The sequence below is a fragment of the Nelusetta ayraudi genome, unplaced genomic scaffold (assembly GCF_046127955.1).
Source record: "Nelusetta ayraudi isolate G7.1 ecotype Tasmania unplaced genomic scaffold, CSIRO-AGI_Nayr_v1 ptg000034l, whole genome shotgun sequence".
Taxonomy (NCBI): Eukaryota; Metazoa; Chordata; class Actinopteri; order Tetraodontiformes; family Monacanthidae; genus Nelusetta; species Nelusetta ayraudi.
Genome location: NW_027466084.1, coordinates 3,092,501 through 3,110,604, shown reverse-complemented (window position 1 = coordinate 3,110,604; position 18,104 = coordinate 3,092,501). Strand labels below are relative to the sequence as shown.

Genomic DNA, 18,104 nt, shown 5'->3' with positions numbered 1-18,104 from the left:
TTTGAGCTCAAGTGAGAAAGTGAGTGACGTGACTCCGGTCTCGCATCAATATTTGCACTGCAGTTCAAACTCAGTCAAGATGTGTATTCAGTCCTCCTGGTTGTACTGTATGTAGTTCCATCGCATCATTAAAAAAAAGGAAGCGCCAAACCGAAACTGGCACGTGGTGGGAGCGGAGCAGTTCCCTTCGCTCTCAAACGTGCGAGATTACGTAACTTGGATTCAAGTTAGGAGCCATAGCCGCGGTCCAAAAGTTACTGAACTAAGCTGAGCCTCTTGGCACGAAGCAGAACTTGTATAAACCCTGAATTTAACAAGGGGGAAAAAAAAAGAAAAGAAAAAAGTTCACTTACAGTCTGACCGCAGGAGTATTTGGAGGAGACGTGGAAGTTGATCATGTCCTCGCCCACAATGATGTACGAAACCCCGTAACCATCGTCGGCAACCTGTCACGACCACAGAGAGCATCAGTTGTCAACCAGCCATCGGTATATGTTTGGCCTGTCAAGGTTAAGGCATTAATGCAGGTATTGATGCAGATTAAGATAGTTGTAATCGTTATTCCGTATCAATTAAAAATTAAACTCAAAATAAGACTCAAAATCCCCCCCCCCCCCTGAAAAAAACTGGAAGAGCGCCAAATCAGCCTCTTCTGGCTGAGTGAGAGAACCGCTGGTTTTGTGAGGCCTCAAACTGGGAGTTAGTTGACCGAAAAAAAAAACCAAAAAAAAACCTTGTTTATTTAATGATGGAAGTTGACCTCCACAATTAATTCATTGACCCGGAAATGTCATATAATATTTGGCTCAAAAAAAGAAATAGAGCAGTGGTTTGTTAATATTATGGGGGTTAAATTAGTTTCAATAAACACGTTAAGCGTATTTATGTGTTGGCTTCTTTTCTGAGTGTTTTGGCAGCCACAAAATGAAACACAGTGAAGAAAGTAATCTGGGGGACGGAGGAGAGTTTGAGCCACTTACCGGTCCGAACCCTCCGCCCAGCGACACGAAGTCTGGGTGGTTCTTCAGGTCGAAGAGCTCCAACTGCTGAACTGGGGTCTGGCTGGTGGAGAGACGCCACGGCTCCGACAGAACCTGAGGCGAGAGCGGAAAACAGACGTTATGTGTGTGTGTGTGTGTGTGTGTGTGTGTGTGTGTGTGTGTGTTGAGGAACAACAAAGAGAAACTTTTCTTCTCTAGAGTCTTCTATTGTTTCAAATTAGCACCAAATTTGCACGCCATGCGGTTGTGCAGCAGAGGGGCTCTGGCTTAATTACTGGAACAGGACCCACCATATGGTGTCACATTGTGTAGTTTTGTTGCTGTGTTTAGATTGGTGTGAGACGGCAGGGGGGAAAAAAAAAGCAAAAAAAAAAAAAGCAATTGGTAATTTCTACAGAACTTCTTTAGAAAAACTGTTGTGGTAGAAACACAGGAAGCTGTCAGTGCCTCTACCTTTCTAGGATCTCACTGTGTGTAGCAGGCAGACCACAAGTGCTTGAAACTACGGTACTAGCTTCATCTCCTCATAGAATAGAATAGAACAGAAGCTTTTATTAATCCCATATAGTGGACATTTGCATGATCACAGCAACATGGTGAAAAAGAAGGAAAAGTGTATTCATCAAAAATAAATAAAGTATGTATTATAAAAAAAGATGAAATATATAGTCGGAAAGAAAATAAATAATGAATTATTGTGCAGTTTCTCCAAGCTGCTGTGGCTCCTCAGTGCACCCCCCACTGCACCTCCGTTAGTTTTCTCTTTTGATTGCGCCGGATGGGGATTTAACGCTTTGCAAATAAGAGTCGACCGAATGGAAGATATTTCGCATGCTCCCACGCTCAGCCGACACTCTAAACTACAGTAGCTGATAACAGTGGCTCAAGAAAATGGCTTTGAAACGTGTTGAAATGTGACCGTGCGGGCTCGTTTGATCACAGATAAGGTTTATCCAGCCGTTCCAGAAAATCACCCGTTTGTTTCGTCCATAAATGGAACAAACCCTTACCTCTTTCAGGAAGGGTGACTCCACCCCCAGGTATTTGGAGACCACATAGAGGCAGAAGAGGTGTCGGTCGATGCCGGCGCCCGTCATGGCCATCCGGTAGAGGTTCTGATGTTTCTCTGAAGCCAAGCGGAAGAGGCGCTTGCAATTTTCGTCCGGCTGAAAAAAAAAACAAAAGATAAAAGGATTTACAAGCATTCATTTATCATACATTTATTTTCCATACCCGCTTAGTCCCGAGCTCAGGGTCAGCTGGAGCCTAGCCCAGCTGTCTTAGGTAGAAGGCAGGGTGACACCCTGGACAAGTCGCCAGTTCATCACAGGGCCACATAGAGACAGACAACCATTCACACTCACATGCACACCTACGGACAATTTAGAGTATTCAATTGACCTCACATGCATGTTTTTGGAGTGTGGGAGGAAGCCGGAGAACCCGGAGAGAACCCACGCAGACACTGGGAGAACATGCAAACTCCACACAGAAAGGTCCCAGGTCTGGAATCGAACCCACAAGCTTCTTGCTGTGAGGCGGCAGCGCTAACCACTGCGCCACCGTGTCGCCCCGGATTTACAAGCATTTAAAAAAAAATATATCATTGGGACTTAAACTAAAAAAAAAACAAAACAAAAGAAAACAAAAAAAACACTGTGCTCCGAGCGTACCTCTCCATTCTCCACAGCTTTGACGAAGGCAGAGCTCTCGTTGGAGCACGAGCGCACCGTCTCTGTCCGGCCCTCCCGGAACAGACGGGTCATCGACGCCTCATAAGTCAAACAAAAGCCGCTGCGGTCCTGGTGGAGGAGGAGATGGAAGAACAGTCAGAATGAAAAAACAATAAATATAAAAATGCTGTTATATATACATATATTTTTTTTGTATTTCTACTGGTTCTTAGTGTAATATTTTGCACAGTCAGTTGACGCTCGATAAAACGTGACACTATATAATGTAAATGGATGGAATGATGAGAGGAGAGATTTGGGGCATGCTGTTTTTTTTTGGGGGATATTTTCCCCCCCCGACAACTGAGAGAGGAGCGCCAACAGAAAAAAGGGATGATGGACAAAAAGAGGAAGCAGGTTCAGAGAGACTCCTCTTCGCGGATCGTGTTGATAACTGAACTGAATTGAACTGTGAATTGAATTCTTCTTTCATTGTCTTTGTTAGATTAAGTACAGCGGAATTGAATAGTGCCATCCTCCGGTGTGTCCAGTAAATAAAATTAAGTTAAAAACCAATAAGCACGAGTAAACAATAACTAGTAAAACCATAATAAAAAAAGACACCCGCCTAATATCTATGGAATTCACAAGTAGACACAGTCTGAAAGGTCAACTACGTAGTTGGACTGGCAGTTTTAAAAACAAGTTCCGAACCTTTGGTCCTGTGACTTAAGATTCCATCTTTTTTTTTTAATTTCTTAAAAAAAAACAAAAAAACCCCTGCATTTTCATTTTTGTTTGTCTTTGTCTTATCTATCACTGAGCAGCATCTGAAAAAAATAGTAATAATAATAAAGTAACAAAACAATGGCAATCGTTGATTCGGCTTGTGAGGTTTCTCTGGATGACCCCATGTGCGACCCAATTTGCCTTTTTGAGAGAAAATGCTGGGGAAAGGCATCCGTTACGCCTTCTGGGGCACATGAGGGGGAAACTGATATGAGGCTCCCTTGGACTTGGGCTTCTTGTAAAGCTCTGACTCATGTCAGTTGCTGCCCAGTGAGAACAAAAACTGCTGGACGACAGCCAAACCAGCTCCGCAAGCACAGCAGTGTATTCACGAAGTCTGGTGGGAAAAGGTTTGGTCCGACGGGCTGCGACCTCGACACACGTGACCCCGAATTTCTTCGTCACTCACTTCAGTGACTGACAAGCACCTCTTGTTCTCCTCCTCCCCACCCTCACCCGGTAGTAAGCCAGCTGCAGACTGATCTGTATGAAGGCGTCGGGGCTGACGCGAAGCTTCTTGATGCGCCCTTTCCCGAATTCGGTGAAGGGGAACACGTGGCAGTCCACGTCGGCGGCCACCGCCTGGGCCACCGCCAGCGAGCTGCACACCTGAGCCTGCACCTGAGAGGAGGGAGGGCACAGTTATCACAAATAAGAATATAAAAATAAGTGAATAAATTGAACAAAAATTATAAAAAATAAAATAAATATATAAAATAAGGATGAATCATTTTAAATTCCTAATTTCCCTTCGAAGTCATTTGCTGTGCCGCTGCAGACGGAGGAAAATCTGCAAGCTCGGCAGCTGGACGGGTTCGCGACCTGTAACGCGACACTGAGAATTGGCAAAGTGCACTTCCTGCGCGTGTCTGCTCTTTTAGGGAACCAAATCCACACCCGGCTTGACTGGCATCACCTCACAGAAGTCTTTTTTTTTTTTTGAGTGCAGTTTAAATTTATGGACAGAGTGCTACAGGGTTAAGCGAAGCAACAAGCAGCTTTAATCTTGTTTCCTTGTATCTTTTATTTATTCCTTCACGGCCCTAAAGTTCAACTCTGTTTCCTAAGTTCAAACTATTAGACCGTCGGCCCCCAGCGACGTCGGAAAAGAATGACTCATATAGCGAGCTGCCCTTTCAAGTCGGGAGGCGTTTCAGTTTCACCCCGCAAACCACACCAATGGACAGTAGGCTCGGAGAAAGTGTGTGTGTATGGGGGCGTGGGGGGTGGGAATTCCGCGCGCTAACCCCCCCCCCCGCAAGCGCCGCTGCAGACCACAAGACGTTCACCCCTCAGGAAACAACCTAAAAAGCTGCCTGCAGCCCACCGCGACTCCATGAGTCAGAGTGGCTCACACTGACTCAGAGGCAGGGGAATTTCTTTCATGTATTCTAAAAAAAAATAGAGTTTGTGGTTTTGCATTTTCACCTACAAAAGCGAGTGAACAATTACATTTTATTTAAACAAAAAAAAATTTAAATAATAATTCGCCCACAACTGCTCTTATTTCCAAAAGCACGGGGCAGAAAGCACCGGGAGAAAGCTGGGCAGAGATCCAATAAATTAACTGAAAAACACCCCCCAAAAAAAACAGGCTACAGTGGACTAGCAGTGGAGGACGAGCAGACGGTGAAGGGAAGGCAGGGGAAGTGCAGCGGTTCAGAAATTTGCACCTACAACCCGTTTTCCTTGTTCTGTTTGTTTTGTTTTGAGTCTGTGGAGAGCGTTTTAACACGAGTCACGTGGAAGAGATCAGAGGCGAGAGAAGAGAGGGACAACAGCAACTGAAGGGGCACAATCAGCCACGCATTCTTTGTTAACGCTTGTTTAGATGTGTTTTAACTTCTCCTGTCTTCGGGTGCATACGCTGCTTTAACTGCGGAAATGTCCCCAATGTGGGATAAATAAAGGCATTCTTAGCAACAGCAAGTAGAACTGAATAAAAGTTAACTAAAAAAAAAAAAAATCATGAAATGATAATAAACAGGTAATAACACTGCACAGCGACATTGAGGTGGAAAAAAATATGCATGCGGTTGTGTTTCTGTGTGTGTGTGTGTGTGGGTGAGGTGTACGTAAGTTGGGAACGTACACCGTGGTAGGCGGGTCTACCCACTGCCCGCCACTTGTTGTTGGACAAGGCACAGAGAAAGGAAAATAATCTAATGCCGACTTATCTGCAATGGAACTTCCTTTTGTGTAATGCAGCGGGGCGAGACAGGCTTGAAATTACGGCGTGTGAATGAGCTGTGGTAAAAGTGTGTAACAAGTCTGTAAAAAAAAAAAAACGTGTGAAAGTTTAAGAGGCAATAAACTGCTTTCAGCAACTTCAGAAATGAGATGATAAAATCAGAGTGTGGCGGAGCATTGCCAGCTGAATCATGAGCTGCAGGTGGTAACGCTAGCAAAACGTGTGCTATATATAGCCCAACATCTGGAGGGCTGGGAAACTTCTGTTCCCGTATTGTGTTTCCAAAGGGGGGGGGACTACCACTCAGAATTGAAATGTAGACGTTTTGAATAGGGATGCGCCAGCACCCGCAACTCTACTCATACTCAATACTCAATACAATCATACTCACAATAAAATGCGTGCTGATAACGCGACACAGACACCAGTTGTGTATGCATGCATATGAAAAATTTGTTAAATTTGTGTTTGTACTGCAGTGAAACAGGGAATGTTGTTCAAATAACAGAACAACTTTGGAAAAAAAAATAAAAAATCTAAATATGTAATCATATAATTCTATTATGTTTAATGGCCGTATGAAGTAGTCAGTATCGGTCGCGGTGAGCACTGAAATGCAAGTACTTGTACTCTACTTGTGTAAAAAAAAAAAAAAGTGGTATTGGCGCATCCCTAGTTTTAAAAATTGACAGTGGCTTTAGTTTGTTTTATATTAACAGCCTTTTGGATGAATAAAACTAACCAGAAAGTCTTGAATGGTGAACATGGTCATCGCTGCTCTGGTACACAGATGAGCGCGAGCACTCATGCTGGTATGTAACAGTCCAAACACAAAGCGAACGTTTTAACGTGGTGCAATCGCGCAAACATTATTTGGGGAAATTTGTTTTTTTCACATTTTTGCCAGTAAAATAACATAATTTGGTCGGATTCCATTGTCGCAGTTGATGTGGCAGCCAGTAACAAGTCAGTGAAAACAGACAATTTCAACAGACACGGGGCACTTACTTCTGCGGGGATTTCCCAGCCAAGCCTCTGGGGAGGGGGCAACGAGCGGTCCACCTCTCCTTTGCAGTGTCCGTCCTCGGTGTAGCCCAGCTGGAAGGCGTCTGTGGCCAGCGTGTACTGGGGAGTGACGGGAAAACAAAAATTAGGCCAAGAATTGGGTTTGAAACACATCAGAACGAGGCGTGCAGGTGTGCGTGTGAATGCAAATTGGACATGCTTGTGTGAGGTGGGGTTAGGGGGAGAGAACCATTCCAGGCCACGCCCCCCCCCCCAAAAAAAAAAACCAAAGAGTGAGTTGTGTTGTGATTCTATATTTAGTTTAATGCATTATAGCCGTGTGAGTTAGTATATTAGCAAATATTGTATGTATTATATGTATAGTTAGTTAAATGTTTAAATGTAATGAATGTCAATACATGTAGTCCTCTTATAATCATTTGCCCATCCAGCCCATTCAGAACCTCGGAGTAAAGACAGATACTGTTTAACTGATAAGGACTTGTTTCCTGCCACAGATTAGCCTAAAACGGGGAAGGCTACACCACCGGACAGCCAATAGGAGGACGACATGGAAGAAGACATCTCCATATTTTACTACTGTTTGTTTCTGTATTTAAGATGGCGTAAGGGACAGACAGATCAGACTTGGCATCTGATAACACATTGTTGTTGTTGTTAGGGTTAAGCCTCCGGAGCTCTGTACCAAGTATCTTGTTTTTTCTGTTACGGAAACTTCTTAAGATTTCACTTGTCTACTACTCTCTTCATTCAACGAACACGCGGTTTGGTAGCATGAGATTGGATAAAGGAACCAAACCAACAGTTGTTAATGAACTGTGGAAGTTCGCCACCGGCTCCGAGCAGCTGACTATCGCCCATCTCTCCGGGTTTAGCAGAACGACAGTTTGCAGATGTGTACAGAACTTTTGTGCTGCAGCAGAAACATTGTTGGCGCCACAGCAGATCAAAATTCTGGACGAGGTGAAGGTCACTTAAAATGGCTAGCTGCACTGAGGGTAGGTGGGGGCTTCCTCAGTGCGTGGGTGCTACTGATGGCTCCCACATACCCATTATAGTGCCAAAGAACTTTCCCGCAGACTACTTCAACTGCAAAGGCTGGCATTCAGTAATTCTCCAGGGGGTCGTCGATGGTAAGGGGGAAATCAGGAATGTTTGCGCGACTGCCCGGCAGCTTGCATGGGTGCTGAGACTTTCCTTAATGTGGGAGTTGGCCAGCCCTCAACAAATAAGAACCATTGGGACAATGGCTGTGTCTCAATTCAGGGTCTGCATCCTTCGAAGCATGCATGAAGGCCAGTTGCGTCATAGCCCTGCGCGAAAGCTTGTCCCAATTGCCAAAAACCCAAAGGACTCTCCAAAATGCGCCCTCGAAATGCGCCCTACTTTTAGCCATTTCGAAGGATACACCGCTACTATCCTTCGCGTCCCTTTGTATCCCAGGATGCTTTGCAGCAGCACGCAAAGCGTCCTGGGATCCTGGGAAAGTCAGCTGAAATTAGCGGCATCGACTGGCAAAGACACGACGTATAAATTGAAGTATTGAAATTTCACATAAAATATTCAGTTTTTAACATCCAACGCCATCGTTGGATGGCGAACCACTGGTTAGCTTCGTGCTATGAAAACGTCACTTCCAAGGGTTGGCCGGCAGTCGGGAAGGGCGGTGACGCAACCAGGAAATACGCCGAAGGCGAGACCGTCCCATGTGGATACCGGGGAGGCGGGGTTTCGGTTCGTCCTTTGCGGCCGGGTCCTTCGAAGGACCCGCCTTCCGACAGAGATCGCTTCCTTCAAAGGATGCTAACCCTGAATTGAGACACAGACAGTGTCTGCTGGCTACTACATCCCAGGAGACTCTGCATACCCGTTAAAAGACTTGCCCCTGAAACCATTCCAGGACACCGGACAGTTGACTCAACAGCAGCATTCATTCAAGTCTTTAGCACCTACAAACAAACAAGAATTCTAGCCCTCGCAGAACTGTTACTTCTTCATTGAGAAGCTCTTCTATCCTCTACTCGTTACCTGTATTAATGGCAGCTGTTCGAATTGTATAAAAGACACCTGTCCACACCCTGCAATCTCTCCACCAATGGCCAATGGCTGTCTAAGGACACCAGTGACAAGACTGTACACCTGCACAAGACTGGGATGAGCAAATCTACAATAGGCAAGCAGCTTGGTGAGAAGAGATCAACAGTTGGAGCAATTATTAGAAAATGGAATAAATACAAGATCACTGACAATCTCCCCCGACCTGAGGCTCCATGCAAAATCTCACCTCGTGGGGTACCAATGATCTTAAGAACGGCCGGGAAACAGACCAGAACTACACGGGGGGGAAACTGGTCAATGCTTAAGCCAGCACATATCCAGGCCCGTCTAAAGTTTGCCAGAGACCATCTTGATGATCCAGAGGAGGGTTGGGAGAATGTCATGTGGTCAGATGAGACCAAAATGCAACTCTTTGGAAAAACACCACTCAGCGTGTTGACTGACTTGCATCCCAAGAACACCATGCCTACTGTGAAGCATGGTGGTGGTGGAAACATTTTGCTTTGGGACTGCTTCAAAGGGGACAGGACGACTGATCCGTATTAAGGGCGGGATGAATGGGGCCATGTATCGTGAGATTTTGGGCAAACACCTCCTTCCTTAAGTGAGAGCATTGAGGATGAAACGTGGATGGATCTTCCAGCATGACAATGATCCCAAACACACCGATTGGGCAACGGTGGAGTGGCCTAGCCAATCTCTGGGACCTCAATCCAAGAGAGAATTTGTGGAGGGAGTTGAAAGTCCATGTTGCCCAGCGACAGTCCCAAAACATCACAGCTCTTGAGAAGATCCGCATGGAGGAATGGGCCGAAATACCAAGCTCCCAAGCTGGTGAAGGCCTAATGGAAACGTTTGACTTCTGTCACTGCCAACCAGGTTTTCATGACAAAGTATTGAGGTGAACTTTTGTTATCAGTCGAATACTTATTTTCTACACTATGACGCAAATAAATTATTTACAAATCAGACAATGTGATTTCCTGGATTTTACATTCTCCGTCACAGTTGAAGTGTACCTACGATGAACATTACAGACCTCACTCACCTTTTCAAGTGGGACAACTTGCAGAATCAGTGGCTGCCACATACTTTTGTGCCCCACTGTATTTAAAAGAAATCCATTTAATGATCTTCTCTCTAATTTGCTGTGCCCCCCCCCCCCCCCCCCCCCCTTCTTTGAAAACCATTAGAGGTAGTGGTGTGTGTTGAGTAGTATACTGGCAGGGGAAACCCTGCCTTATTTGCATTAAATCATTGTACAAAGATTATTGTGCAGCGGTGGTTCAGCGGGACACGAGAGAAAACACTGCACTCAAGTGTGAAACCTGATCAGAGGCCCCGCCCTCCGTGGCTCAATGTAATAGCCAACTTATTACCGAGGTCAAAGAGGAGGAGGCTGAATAATACCAGGCACTCGTGATTCACTGGACAATATTCCGTTGTCATGGTTCCGTTAATACATCGTTCTATGATTTGTCTTTTTCAGTTTAACGCCTTCTCAACAGCGCTTTTATCATCTTCTCCATCTGAGTGTGGACTTTCCCATCTTAAATGTCTACACGCTTGCTGAACAATACACTGTAGAAAACACAAACAAAAAAGAAAGAAGGAAATGTTGAATGTGACAGCATATTCTTTGCAGCTGTTTGGAAGCAACTCTCCAATCATGGCATTTTAGAAAAATGCAACAGATGTGATCGGGGGCAAACAGCAGCTGAGGGATTGTCTCAACTTTGACAAGGGTTAACATGTGCTAGCAAGCCAGAGCAAGCCAGAGCAAGCAAGAGCACTCGTGTGTGTGTGTGTGTGTGTGTGTGTGTGTGGCGAATCAATAAAGCCCATGCAGACACAAACACACACCTCCCACAGATGGGCCACTGTTGGAGCATCAGCCCAGGAGTGCTCTGCGTTTAGGCCACTCTTCCCATTCTTGTAGATCACAATGGAGAAAGACTTATCGAACCACCTGATGGACAAAGAGACAGAGAGTTCTATGAAATGTACTGTGAAAAGCGTAGATGTGCCAACAATGTTCTTGCTTTTTTGGTGTATTTAACCAACTAAATAAAATTGATTGAAATGCAAACGTAAAATGTGAATGAACAGTTAAAATTCAATAAAAAAGTCAATGACAAAAATGAGAACTTTCTTCTCTTTCATTCCCATTAAAAATTCATTAGTGGCTCCCAATTAATGCAAAACTGATTTAAAGGTCCAGTGTCTAATATTTGGAGATTTGGAAGAAGAAACAGCAACATCAAGTGGCTACACTTTCACTCTCCCTCCGCCTCCTGAGCTTGCCAGTGAACTACGGTGGCCTGCGCACCCAAACCTGGATACCTCGCCCAGTCCACCCTCTTTTTCGTTGGTTTATTTGAAGACACGAGCGTTCACCCTAATTGCAGAACGTGCTGTCAGGCAGCAGGATTGTCCACACCGGGTTTCCTTAGATAAACAACGGTGCAAGACGGCAGCAAACTGGGAGCAAGACCCTCATTGATCTATGGATATTCTTACATTTGTGAGAACCATTGTATGGGTAGGAAAACCAAATAACTGTTATTGTAATGTGATTTTACACTTTTATAAATGTACTTATGGGCAGTAGTTTAAGCTTTTACCAATATGAAAATCATAAATCAAGCCAAATATTATGAACTGGACCTTCAAAACCAACTGTTACCAAATGTTTTGTTCTGTTATTATCCAAGTTTAGTCTCCTGCGAGTCACTTTTTCCATCTCAGGATGGAAGGAATATGGTCCTACTTTCGATTTGATTTTTTTTTTTTTTTTATGCCCCACAGTCAAGGAAGACAGATATAATCCTAGCCACCACAGTTTCACTCTTACAATGTTTGTCGCTGGCTTCATTTTTTGTTATTGCTGCAGACCCCTCCTCCCACTTACCTATCGTAACATTTCCCATGCAGCAGGGACTTGGCATAGCGGTCCAAGTTTCCGGCCGGGTCGTCGCCCCTCATGCCTTGCTCCTCGTCGTCCAAGGTTACAAAGAACGCCGCCCTGTCGATCGTCTCCAGGGAACGTTTGTTGACACCGGAGCTGAAGTACTGCTTTCTCATGTGGGACCAAGGAATCCTTAGGAAGGGGAAACGCACGCAAACACAACCGATTCAGCTCATTCATTCAAAGACAGTGGTATATATTGCCAAATGAAGAGCACATTCAGTCAGAAAATGTCCCAAGGGGGTCAACAGCAAAAAGGCTTGCGCAAGAGGAAGCTGCATATGTTTCTTTTAGTTTCAGATGACACGCTCGGCATTAAAATCCATCAGCATATTTGCTATTGCGTCACCAAAGAGCCGTTTGTCCCTTGAACACATCTCATTAATAATCCTTCTGTCTAAGCAACGAGACAAAAAGAAGTGAGTTTAAAATTCTTTTCAATAATTAGTCATCATTACCAAGTTAGCCAGTGTGATATTCATCAGAGGAGACCAATTCAACCCTGCTAGTTTATCAAAGTTCGCTGGTCCAGGTCAGTGGTTTCTGACAGCGTGGCTGTAATCTCAACCACTCCACAGTACATTCATTCATTCATTCATCTTCTATACCCGCTTATTCCTATTCAGGGTCACGGGGGTCTGCTGGAGCCTATCCCAGCTGTCTTAGGGCGAAGGCAGGGTGACACCCTGGACAAGTCGGCAGTTCATCGCAGGGCACTCCACAGTACACCAGAGGTAAATAAATAAATCCATTACACTGCGAGGGTTATACAACGTTTAAGGGCATTTGCACTTCTTAGGAGGGGGTTGTAAACTTGTTTAATTGCATCTTATCAAATAAATGGCTCAGCAATCAGTTAAGGCGTCAGAGGTTGCTACCAACCTATTGTACAGTTTGTAAAAAACAATATTCAATATACTACTATAACTTGCAGAAATTGTGCAAAAAAAATAAATAAAAAATAACCAGTCAACAAGGTCACTATAATGCATGACCACATATTATTGTTGTATTAGATAGATAAATAGTTAGATAGATACTTTATTATCTCCAGGAGAAATTTGTTTTGTTATTATAAAACATAGCAATAACATTTTGACATAATGCATGAAGTACTGTTATGTTGACATGTCGACAAGCAGTACAATAGAATACAGTACTGGCTAATGCACAGTTGCGGTCTCATTTTGATCAAACTGCATTTCACATCCAAGCATCCCAAGCAGGTCAATCGAGGTGCGTGATAACTCTTGGCTGCCGGCAGTGTGTCATTCCGCACCTCCGCTTTGCTCCGAACCTTTCCCTCATTTCATAATGGCTGATAAAGACATTTATGATGGATGTTCAAAAGTAGATTATGACGTGACAACTTTGTGCAATATTGTTGGAAACTTTGGAGCTGACGTCGACGGCTCTGGTGCCACCTAGTGATCACAATCCGATAAGACGGCGGCGATCAATTTCTGAGCGGCTTGGGGACATTGTGCATGAGGCAGTACGGTGCTTAGCACGGTCTGAGCCATCAATGTGTAAAAAGAAAACATCTGACGCCAAAGCTTACACTACAGTGTTTTCACATGCTCTCCTAGCAACTATTGAGAGAGCTCACTTGGCTCTGATTGGCTGTGTCCAGAGGCAGTACATGGGCACTGGCGCCCTGAAATCTACCAGCGTGCACCACGGCTATGCTAGGCTAACAATAGATTACTATATTTGCTGTTATTATTAATATTGATTTACATTTGAAATGTAAATCAGAGAGTGATTTGACTTGTCTGACCTCTCGGTCGATAGTGTGAAATGAGCCAAAAGACACACTTGGCAGCGCTGACTCAAGCAGGAAACACAGGCAGCACAGTCAGTTTTCATCACACTCCTCCAACCTTTCTCCAGCAGTGAGAGCTCCTAGCTTCTCCTCTCCGGGCTGCGGTGGCGAAGGGTCGTCCAAGATCCTCTGCATCTGGAACTCCAACTCCCTGGGGGAGAGCAGCCGGCCGTCTCGGTAGACCCACAGGCGGAAAAAGCGCCCCTTGTGGTAGACGGCGATATATTCGCTGTCCAGCTGATGCTGGAGCACATCTGATGAGAGACAGAAGTAGCATTCCTCATTTGTGTAGCTTTATACAACCATTCACGTTGATGCAAACAACATGTACCCAAGTCATAGGTTTTCTTTTTTTTTTTTTTTTTTTTTTTCTTAGATAGCCACCATTGACTCAAGGAGAGAACATCGTCTTTAAATTGAGTTGAGATGTGTTTGGGCCGCTCCAGTGTTACCTGTTTCGTCTCCTGGTATGCGTGTAGTGTTAAACATTCTCTCACACTGCGCCGCACACAGAGGGATGACAGTGCCCGGAACACGACTCTGTGACACACAAAGAAACACACAACCATGAATAGGTTTAAAAATTGGGTGATGCTTTTCTAAAACATTAACTTCAGAAAAAAAAATGCATACACACGCATAAATACAGTATACATACACACACACAGTACATATATAATCACGTACACACACACACACACACACACATATATATATATATATATATATATATATATATATTGGGGCTGTCGAAGTTAAAGCATTAATGTTTACACTTTAACTTCGACAGTGGCAACTTTAACTGTTAACACTTGTTAACAAAAAAAAAAAAAAGGAGTTTTGTTTACTCAAACCACGTCAAGCTGGACAGGAAGTCACTCAAAGAAACACGAGAGAATGCAGTTAATTTTCAAGGTTTGAGGGTTGTTGTTTTGTTTTTTTGGAGTATCTGGACAGTTTAAGTATGTAATCGTTTTGGAATGCAAATAAAAATAAAATATTATTATTGTCCTCTCCATTTTTTCCTAGAGTATAAGAAACACAATAAATATCTTGTTAAGTTACATAAAGAGCAGGGTAAAAAAAAAAAACTGCAATTCATCTGCGATTAATCGCGAGTTAACTCAGGACGCTATCCGATTAATAGCGATTGAAAATTTGAATCGACTGACAGCCCAAATAAATATGCATACACATTTACATTTATATGTACTGTAAGTATACATATATGTACTACACATACAGTTGCGAGAAAAAGTATGTGAACCCTTTGGGATTACTTGGATTTCTGCATAAATTGGTGATAAAATATGTTCTGATCTTCATCTAAGTCACATCACTAGACAAGCACAGCCTGCTGAAACATGTAAACATTCACAGCGCAGGGTGGGAAAAAGTATGTGAACCTTTGGATTTAATAACCGGTTGACCCTCCTTTGGCAGCAATAACCTCAACCAAACATTTCCACTCCAGCGGGCGCATTCTCTTCTGTTGAAGCAATTCTGTTGTTGATTTACTTCTATGCTTGGGGTCGTTGTCCTGTTGCCATCACCCATCCTCTGTTGAGCTTCAGTTGGCCCGACAGACGGTCTTAAGTTTTCCTGCAAAATGTCTTGAGAAACTTCCGAATTCCTTTTTCCAGCAATGGCTTCCTCACTGGTGTCCTCCCATCAATTCTTGTTGAATGTTTTGCTTGCTGTAGATTTGCCAAACAACAGTATGAGCATGTGCCAGAGATTTCTGTAAGTCTTTAGATGACATCCTCTGATTCTTTCATTCACCTCAATGAGCAATCTGCGTCCGTGCACTCGCAGTCCATCATGACAGGACGACCACACCTGCGCAGGGAGAGCAGCAATAGTGCTGTACTTTCTCCTTTTGTAGACGGTTTGTCTTACCGTGGACACGCGGACATCAAGGCTTTTACAGATGCTTTCGTGACCCCTCCCAGCTTCATGCCAGCCAACCATTTCTGATCGCGGATCTTCTGAGAGCTCTTTTGTGTGAGGCACATCAGGCAATGCCTCTTGAGAACAGCAAACTCCAACAGCAAACTCCAAACTTGTGTGTTTTTAATCGGGCATCCAAACTCATCACATTGATTGGACTCCAGGGCCCCGTTGCACGAACATAGGATTCCGTCATCCACGGTCAGTGACCAAGCCGCCGCGTTCAACCAATCCACAACACGCGTGTCCAGGCTTCATCGGTTGCACAAAAAACACACCCAGGATGAGCACACACACGGATTCATCGAGCCAGGTGAAACCCATCCTGGACGGGCGCGCGGCTTCCTCGGATAGACCTCGCTTAACGAGCTCAGAGTCGAGGAGGTAAAGGAAGAAAATACGGAAGAAAGGCAGCGCCGCCACAGCGTTAAAACAGAGAGAAAAGCGTGGCGAAGTCTCGCAGGCCGGCCCAGACAGATGGAGAGAGCCATCCTGGCAACATGGTGGGAATTAACGGAATGGAATTCCCATTATGCAAAATTCTCACTGTGCTAATTGTCATGGATTAACCGAACTCATAAGTTATCAGACAATTTTATGCCCCGCATCTACAGCAGCAAATACAACTGGCTGATTTGGGCATACAATACAAGAAGGTAAAGACTGCTGACCTTTAATGAGAGTCCGAAATAAAAAAGGAAAACGATGAGAAAAATCAACCTTGAAATAAAAAAATAAAAAAACTTGAATGGGAGGTGAATCATGCTTTCAATGCACACTGTATGCTGACTGGAACACAAATGTCATCATTATTATTCTCCATAACACGACACATCTTAAAATAAATAAAGGTCAATTGAATTATGATGGTGTCTGTTTGATTCATGTATGCACCTCTTGGACTTAAAAAGAGACCACACTAAGCACTGAAATTGTGAAAGTTTTTATCTGTAATCCTACATTAGTGCTATGATTGGTAGGAAGTTAGAAAGGTTAGAAGAAAGGCGCTTAATGTCCCCTGAAATGCAACTTCTCAGAAACCACTTTATGGTACTAAAAAGTGAAAAGAGGGAAGAGTTGAAATATCTATTCTTTGAGGTAGTAGATATCAATGACACTGAATTGAAAGAAAGAAAAAAAAAAAAAAAAAAAAACGGACAACGATAATAAACTAACAATTTGCTTGTGAGGGTGTCAATAAAAACCTCAATAAAATGTGGGCCGGCGCAGACGGACTGGGCGGGCTTGGAAGCCCAGACTCCGAGGTGAAAGTCATGCACACCAAGCATTGAGCCAAAGGGATCTTCCCTTGGCCAAGCAGCCAGGGCGCACCGTCAATTGGAGGCACAGTGACAGGACCGTCAACTGTCACAACAACAACCTCATGTTACTCTTTGATGTGTATTCATGTTTATATGGGATGTGTATTTTTTTTTTATATAGAATGCATGGGAAAGTATAAGTTAGGTTATAAGTGATCCAATAATTGCAGCATTTATCTCAACTAATTTCTCTTAGATTTCAAAGAACGATTGAAATGAAATGATTCCAAATGTTGAAATAATGTCAGTGAGTGGAGTTGAATGTGATAAAAATGTGCATTGTTCAGTGGAAAAACCCTTGGTTTCCACCGGTGGTGACTGTTTACTGAGGGAAGGAGTGAGATTAAACAGTTCCTGCAATTTAGCCTGGTCTGCAGCAGGGTGGAGCTTTTTCCACCCTGCACTGTGAATGTTTACACGTTGTGTTCAATAAAAACGCGTAATTTTTTTGGTGCAGTATTAATTTAAGCAAACTGTGTTTGTGTGAAGTGATGAAGATCAGAACATATTTTATCACCAATTTATGCAGAAATCCAAGTAATCCCAAAGGGTTCACATACTTTTTCTTGCAACTGTACATCCACACACACATACGCATGTATTTATATATGTGTATGTATTTGTGTAAGTACGTATGTGTGTATCTATGTATGTGTGTATGTGTACAGACAGACAGACAGACTTTGAAGACAATAAATAATCCGGTCTATGTCGTCTTACTGGTTTCAGTTCCTCTCGATTGACCTTGCGCCGATAAAGAAGCAGAGCAGTGATGGTGTTTCCTGCCCTGGCCGCTTGCACCGAGGTGGGCGTCACATACAGGAAGTCCTGGAACACACAAAGACAAAATAAAAAAAAGCCCACAAACACATGCAGGATTTAGTGTCAGAACAAAAAGGCTTAAAACCACAAAGATACCAGCAAATGCAACAGGTGTCAAATTTAAAATGAAGATTAAAAAAAAATATATAACAGGATTAAGTGAAATTTAGGCTATCTGTCTGCAAAAAAGAAAAGGTTTTGTTCATGTAACTGCCAAGCCGTGCAGGTGGTTTACCATGCCGTAGTAGTTACTGTTGACCATGATGGGGCTGCGGCTCCTCAAGTAAATGTATTCTTCCCACCAGTCGCTCACCTAAAGTCCAAAGATGACAAGTTGCATTTGTAAAAAGATGAAACACGACAGCACACACGACTCCTTCCCACACACTTTTATCACAGGCAAAAAAAAAAAAAAAAAAAAATAGACAGAAGCGTGACTTTCATCGTTCGCCTGAGGTCCTGGCCACAGACAGCGCAAG

General features: G+C 43.7%; 2 protein-coding genes across 4 annotated transcripts in view; both read right to left on the bottom strand.

Moving 5' to 3' along the window:
- pih1d1 (PIH1 domain containing 1) overlaps positions 1 to 18,104 on the bottom strand; it is an 88,194-nt gene that overhangs the window by 40,500 nt on the left and 29,590 nt on the right. The window lies entirely within an intron of this gene.
- Positions 1 to 18,104, bottom strand: part of LOC142892356 (carnitine O-palmitoyltransferase 1, liver isoform-like) — a 34,882-nt gene that overhangs the window by 3,945 nt on the left and 12,833 nt on the right. For all 3 annotated transcript variants that reach the window (XM_076032470.1, XM_076032469.1, XM_076032468.1), the window contains exons 7-18: positions 17,861 to 17,938; positions 17,524 to 17,631; positions 13,984 to 14,071; positions 13,590 to 13,785; positions 11,650 to 11,838; positions 10,602 to 10,707; positions 6,663 to 6,779; positions 3,920 to 4,084; positions 2,675 to 2,803; positions 2,012 to 2,167; positions 981 to 1,094; positions 354 to 446 (exon numbers count right to left, since the gene is read on the bottom strand). In XM_076032470.1, coding sequence (XP_075888585.1) covers positions 354 to 446; positions 981 to 1,094; positions 2,012 to 2,167; positions 2,675 to 2,803; positions 3,920 to 4,084; positions 6,663 to 6,779; positions 10,602 to 10,707; positions 11,650 to 11,838; positions 13,590 to 13,785; positions 13,984 to 14,071; positions 17,524 to 17,631; positions 17,861 to 17,938 — 1,539 coding nt within the window. The remainder of the gene's footprint in view (positions 1 to 353; positions 447 to 980; positions 1,095 to 2,011; positions 2,168 to 2,674; positions 2,804 to 3,919; positions 4,085 to 6,662; positions 6,780 to 10,601; positions 10,708 to 11,649; positions 11,839 to 13,589; positions 13,786 to 13,983; positions 14,072 to 17,523; positions 17,632 to 17,860; positions 17,939 to 18,104) is intronic.